Genomic DNA, 6561 nt, shown 5'->3' with positions numbered 1-6561 from the left:
ACCGGACCGGTTAATAACCGGTTTTTGTGTATGAAAACCATAACCGGTCAAACCGGTTAGGACCGGGTTGGGAACCGGTTAGAACCGGTTAATAAACCGGTTTTTTTATTAACCGGTTTTTTGATAACCGGTCTAACCGGTTAACCGGTTTTTTTTTTTTTTTTTTTTTAAATAACCATTATTTTTTCACAGTATAAACAAACCGGTAACTACAAGGCAAACCGGTAACTACAAGCATTAAATCGTTATCGCATATTCGTAACTCAAAAATACATAACTTTCATTTATAGCTTTTACATTAAAAATACAAACATTAAATCGTTATCGCATATTCGTAACTCAAAAATACAAACATTAAAGAATGCTTAGACACGATTACATTAACAACTTGCTGTTTCTTACTCATTATTTTCATCGCTACCCGATCCCGAGCTATTCCTTAGGTAATCGTCGTACGCGGCTTCTTCATCGGTCATTGGTTGAGTGTGTCCTTGATTGACCTCGTCTTCATACAAGCCCGCCTCATAGTCCATTTCCCCCTCGAGTGAGCGTTGATGTTGTGCCCTATCTAAAGAGTCCAAGTAATCCTTGTAGCAAATAGACATCTCTACAGCTGGTGGAGTGAGTCGAGTCCTCCTAATCGATATAACCCTGCCAGAAACAGAAAAAGCAGACTCCGAAGCTACCGTGGAAGCTTGGACCGTTAGTAAATCTTTGGCCATGGCGGCGAGGATCGGAAACTCATCCTCCTTACCTCTCCACCAAGCCAGCAAATCAAGACTTCTAAATTCATCTGGAGTCATGTGTTTCACAAAGTTGGTACCACCATACCTTCCAAGTTCACTGCTTGGGGTGTTTACCTTTTGACGTTTACCGGCGTCTTCCCAAATCATGTAGTACATCCCCATTTCAAGGTCGGTTTGGGATTGGGATTGGGCAACAGCTCTTAACGAGTCATGAATTTGGGAAGACGACCCGTATTTTGTAAGGTAAACATCATACATGTTAGACAAGGTGGTGTTGAAAGCATTCTTTAAAGTTTGGTTATAATAGGGGTTTTGATCGTCGTTTAACTCTAGCTCATCACAAATTTTTTCTATTAAAGCTTCAACACCACCAACATTTATGCAAGGGTTTAACGCAGCAGCACATGTCAAAACAGCGGGTAGTTGTTGAAAATATTTTCTAAATTTTTCTTTCATTTTTACACCCATATCAAAATAAGGTGCACCCCTACAATGAAGTTCACTCAACTTTGTGCACATGACAGCAATTTTTGGTAAAGCAATGGGGCTTGTTGGATAGTAAACCCCGGATAAACTAGTTGTGCAAGATTTAAAAATTTGAAGGACCTCCGTAACGATCTCAATCAATAACCAGTTTCTAGGATCGTACGGTGCACATTTACCCCTACTTGACATTATTTGATGAAACGCAATTAGTGATTCTTTTTGTTGGATGGCTTTCTCAAACATATCACAAGTCGAGTTCCATCTTGTTGGACAATCCCAATTGGGCCCCAACCATTGACAATTAGCTTCATCACAAAATTTTTTGTATCTTGAAAATGTTTTATTGTTGCTAAAAACATCTCGTAACATTCTTTTAAAATTGTTTCTTTGCATTTCGATCACGTTTAACCCATCTTGCACGGCCAAGTTGATAATATGTGCAATGCATCGGCTATGAAAAAACGCTCCATCACAAATAGGTTTATACTTTAATTTTAAATGGCCAACCGCGGCCGTATTGTTGGACGCGTTATCAAACGAAATTGAAAAGATTTTATCTTCAATCTTGTATTGTCGAATGACTTTATCCAAGAGTTTAAAAATATTTCTACCCGTGTGCGGGTAATCAAACAATTGAAACGCAACGGTTCGTTTCATCATTTGCCATGACCCGGGGTCAACCCAATGAGCCGTCACACAAATGTATGAGTCGGGCGAACCATTAGGTACCGACCACACATCCGTTGTTAAGTTTACACCAGTTTGTAAGTTTGAAAAGTATGAAATTAGTTCGGATTTAGCGTTTTTCCAAGCTTTAAGACAATCTCTTCTAAGGGTCGAACGACTTACGTGTTGGTAGCGTGGTTGAACATACTTTTGCATCATCTCCGTGAATTGAGGGTTGTCGAAGTGGTTGAAAGGAAGTGTATTTTGAATCACAAAGTTTGAAAACTTTTGACGTACCGCTTCAAGGTCGTACGTAAACACCGTTCCTTGATTCGTCATCTCCGGCTGCGAACTACTTCCCGATTCGTCCTTCAAGGCCTTGCAAAAGGGCCTTTGTACATGCGCTCTTAAAGTGGAGTTTGCATCTTTGCCATAAAACTTCAAACAATGTTTGCATCGAGCTTTTTGGGTACCGTTAGACATTTCGCATAGGTCGAAATGTTGCCAAACATCTTGGTTTCGTTTCGTGGGGATGACCCGAACGACCGTTTCTCCCGTGTTCGAGGCACCCATGTTGACGGATGAAGTAGCACTTTGGGAGGCCATGATAATCGACTACGAAATAAGAGCGTATGGAGTGGTAATGTGGTATAATTGAGCGTGAGATAACAAAATAATCGCGTATGTAATAAACGTTTAGAGCGTTTGGAGTTGTATAATCGAGTGTGATCTAACCAATACCCAACCTAAGCTATATATAGATGTTTGTGGGGGTAAAATGGGGAAAAAAAAAACGGTCAAAAATTATAAAAAACGGCTATATGGCCGTTACTCAACGGGAAAAAACCGGTTTTTAACCGGTTAACCGGTTTTTTTTATAACGGTCAAAAACCGGTTTATAAAAAAACCGGTTAACCGGTTTTTTAAAAAACCGGTTATTAAAAAAACCGGTTTTTTAATAACCGGTTATTAAAAAAAACCGGTTTTTTTTATAACCGGTTATAAAACCGGTTTTGGCTCCAAATTGTGTAACCGATATATAAACCGCCGGTTTGTAAACCGGTCAAACCGGTTTACAAAAAACCGGTTTTCTTAAAAACCGGTTTCCGGTTTAAACAGGCAAACCGGTTCGAGGACCGGTTTTTTTGACCACCTCTACTTGACATATTGTTCAAAACGATCTTTCCACGCTACATAATTGGTTTTCTTAAGCATCTTCGGTGCCTTTGTAGCCGAACCCGCTTCTACTTCCATCTTAACTAGTTCCGTAATGTTTATTGAAGACATCTTTCACGAAACCCAAAGAAATCCGAAAATCAAAAATTTTATTTTCAAACAGCACTGTAGGCGAAGTTGTGGATAACTTCGCTTAAGACTTAACTTCGCGTGAATTTGTAACTTCGCTCACTTTCTTAAATTCCCCGGATTGGCGAAGTTGAGAATAACTTCGCTTAGGTTGAGCGAACTTGGGAGGTAGGCGAAGTTGTGGGTAACTTCGCTTGAGGTAAGCGAACTTGAAGAGGTAGGCGAAGTTGTGGATAACTTCGCTTAACCTTATATCTTCGCCGAAACCCTACTAACAGTGACGACAACTTCGGCTGATGAACACGAACTTTCTGCAGATTAGATTTCTGGGTTTTTCGAGGTGTGTGAAGGTGTTATGGGTTGTTTTTGAATGTAGGAGATGAGTATGACACAAAAACTCAGAAAACTCGTCCCGCGAATAGTCGAATGGAACGATTTCTACACCCGCGTGATAATCCCGAACCACACAATCGAGCAAAAGCTCTGATACCAATTGTAGGTTCCCAGCCGGATCTACACGAGATATCGCGTTCTACGTAGGTGCGGAATCCCTACGTAAGACGTTACGAGTATAGAAAACAATACGAGCTAACACACGATACGATAACCAAACACACGTTGTATTCCAACCGTAAACACGTGATACTATGATCACCAAATACAAACTCTCTGACTCGAATACACGAATGAACTAAACTTTTATCAATAAGCCGTAAACAAACAGCTTATATAGACACGACAACTTCGCCTGGCATGTTCAGGCGAATTTGTCCCTAACTTCGCTTGTCTAACAAGTTCGCCCATATCAGCGAACTTGTTAGCAACTTCGCTTACATACAAAACTCAAATCTAACTAACACGATTACAGACACTCGACACTAAACTACTGACATCATGCACCAACATAGCTGAGCTTACGGATAAAGAGGATGGAATTGATCAGTTGAAGGCACTTCTTACAACTGACGATGAAGATCAAGAAGACGCGGAAGACGGAGATGCAACATTGTAATTATCGCGTGTACTCGTCTTCCTTATAATCATCATTTAAATCTTTTAATCCCATTTGAACATAAATAAGAAGTTTGTTTCATCCGGTACACTTTGTTTTATTCTTCATAATATAAGTGTTTGTAGGAACTTCTTACTTGTCAATAAAGGATTACATAATGCTTGTTGTAAAGACATATGAGTCCCATCCGGTACGCGGACCAGAAAATGTATGTTACATTAAACTAGAATGTAGGATTAATAAAGCTTTCCATAAAAAAGGAGTAACCAAACTAAATTACAATCAATGACATTAAAAGTCTTTCTAATAATCTATTAGGCACGCAGACCAAAATAAAAAAGTAAACAATAAGTCTTGCTACATGTAACACTTTTTAAACTGTGTCACATTCCAAGTTCTGGGGAAATCAGTCCTGTCCAACTTCTCTAACTTGTAAGCACCCTTGGACAATACCTCTTTAACTTTGTAAAGGCATCCCAAGTTTGGGCCAACTTGCCCGGAGGCTCTTAACCAGAAGCTTCATTGTTACGGAAGACGAAGTCTGCCGCATCAAATGTGCACTTTTGAACCCGCGAGTCATAGTATTATTGCAATTGGAGTTTATAGTTATGCTCGCGGATCAATGCTAATTCTCTCCTTTCTTCAAGGAGGTCTAGGTTCATCCGCAATTCTTTGTCTGTATCATTAATCATCAATATTCGTGCAGATGGAACCCCAATTTCAGCCGGGATCATGGCTTCAGTGCCATGGGTTAAACTGAACGGCGTTTCAGAATTACTTGAATTCTTCTGAGTTTTAAAGGCCCAAAGTACATGGGATAGTTCGTCGACCCAGCCTGTTCGTTTAGTACCTACCCTTGCTTTAATCCCTTCTTTGATTGTTCGGTTGGTCCGTTTAACCCGACCATTAGCTTGCAGATGGGCTATGGATGTGAAAATCTGAGTGACCTGAAGCTCTTTCGACCACTCTTGTAACCCGCTGTCCGCAAAGTTCTTGTGGAAGACCAAATCGACATATAATGAAATCCCAAAGGAATTTCTTGACACTTGATGTTGTAATGGATGCAACTGGTTGGCTTCCACCCACTTGGTGAAGTAATCTATGGCCATAATTAAAAATTTTACACGTCCCGGGGCTTCTGGGAAGGGTCCCATAATGTCTATAGCCCATTTTTGGAACGGTCAAGCAGACGTCACCAACTCATTCTTTAGGCGCAGCGTGTTGGGAGCATGGCATTGACAAGAATCACATTTCCTGATTTCTTGTACAGCAGCCATATTCATCCCAAGCCAGTAGTACCCGACATTCATAAGTTTTGCTACGACCATTCTCGGGCCCGCGTGAAGACCACAAATGCCTTCATGAACTTCCCTGATCAAGTAATTCGCATCCTCGGCATCCACACATCTCAGAAGTGGGCTGAGGAAGGATCGCCTATACAAAACTCCATCTTGCATTTGGTAGTTCAAGGCCTTGTGTCTTATTTTCCGAGCCGCAATTTTCTCTTCCGGAAGAATTCCTGATGACAAATAGGCGATGATTGGCGTCATCCAGGACTCAACGCCTGTTTGAATTACTAGCACTTGATTCGGCGGGATAGATGGTCGATCTAGGACTTCAACACGAATGTCCTTAGCAAAGTGTTCAAAATTGGTTGAAGCTAGCTTGTTAAGAGCATCCGCTGACTTGTTCTCACTTATGTTTATCTGAATAACTTTGCATTAAGAGAATTGGAGGATCAAGTCCTTTGCCTATGACAAATATGAAGCCATTACATCGTTCTTTGCTTCATATGTTCCATTGATCCGTCCCGCGATCAACATGGAATCCACAAGTGCTTCTAGGTGTTTTACCCCAAGTTTCTTAGCTATTCTTAGGCCCGCCAAAAAGGATTCATATTCCTCCTCGTTGTTAGTACTTTTGAAGTCTAACTTGATGGCGTACGTGAACTCATGACTTTCGGGATTGAATAGCCTCAGGCCTGCGCCAGATCCCTCATTTCTCGAAGCTCCATCCGTGAATGGTGACCAAACTTGCCCTTGTTCAGGAGGTACTTGGGGTTGCTGTTCAACTAAGCACTCTTTTTCTTTGTTTTGCGGAACTTCAGTGACGAAGTCCGTCAAGACTTACCCTTTGATTGCTGGCCTGGGTTTGTATTCAATTGCACGTTCTCCCAGTTCGATGGCTCACTTTGCGAATCTTTCAGACAATTCCGGCTTGCTTAGTACATTCTTGAGTTTATATCCCATTAACACATTAATGGGATGACCCTGGAAATACCTGCGGAGACGCCTCGTAGCATAGACCAGAGCCAGAACCAGTTTTTCAAGCATCGAGTATCTGGTT

At 41.0% G+C, this 6561-nt stretch overlaps 1 protein-coding gene across 1 annotated transcript; it reads right to left on the bottom strand.

Moving 5' to 3' along the window:
• Positions 1-5396: 5396 nt before the first annotated feature.
• Positions 5397-5765, bottom strand: LOC143605132 (uncharacterized). Its single transcript, XM_077081359.1, has one exon. The coding sequence runs from the start codon at positions 5763-5765 to the stop codon at positions 5397-5399; it is 369 nt and encodes a 122-aa protein (XP_076937474.1).
• Positions 5766-6561: the final 796 nt, after the last annotated feature.

This window comes from Bidens hawaiensis, unplaced genomic scaffold (assembly GCF_021521415.1).
Source record: "Bidens hawaiensis isolate Kalapana, Puna unplaced genomic scaffold, B.hawaiensis_p1.1 tig00068051_1, whole genome shotgun sequence".
NCBI classification, from domain to species: domain Eukaryota; kingdom Viridiplantae; phylum Streptophyta; class Magnoliopsida; order Asterales; family Asteraceae; genus Bidens; species Bidens hawaiensis.
This window is presented reverse-complemented; position numbering and strand designations above follow the sequence as displayed.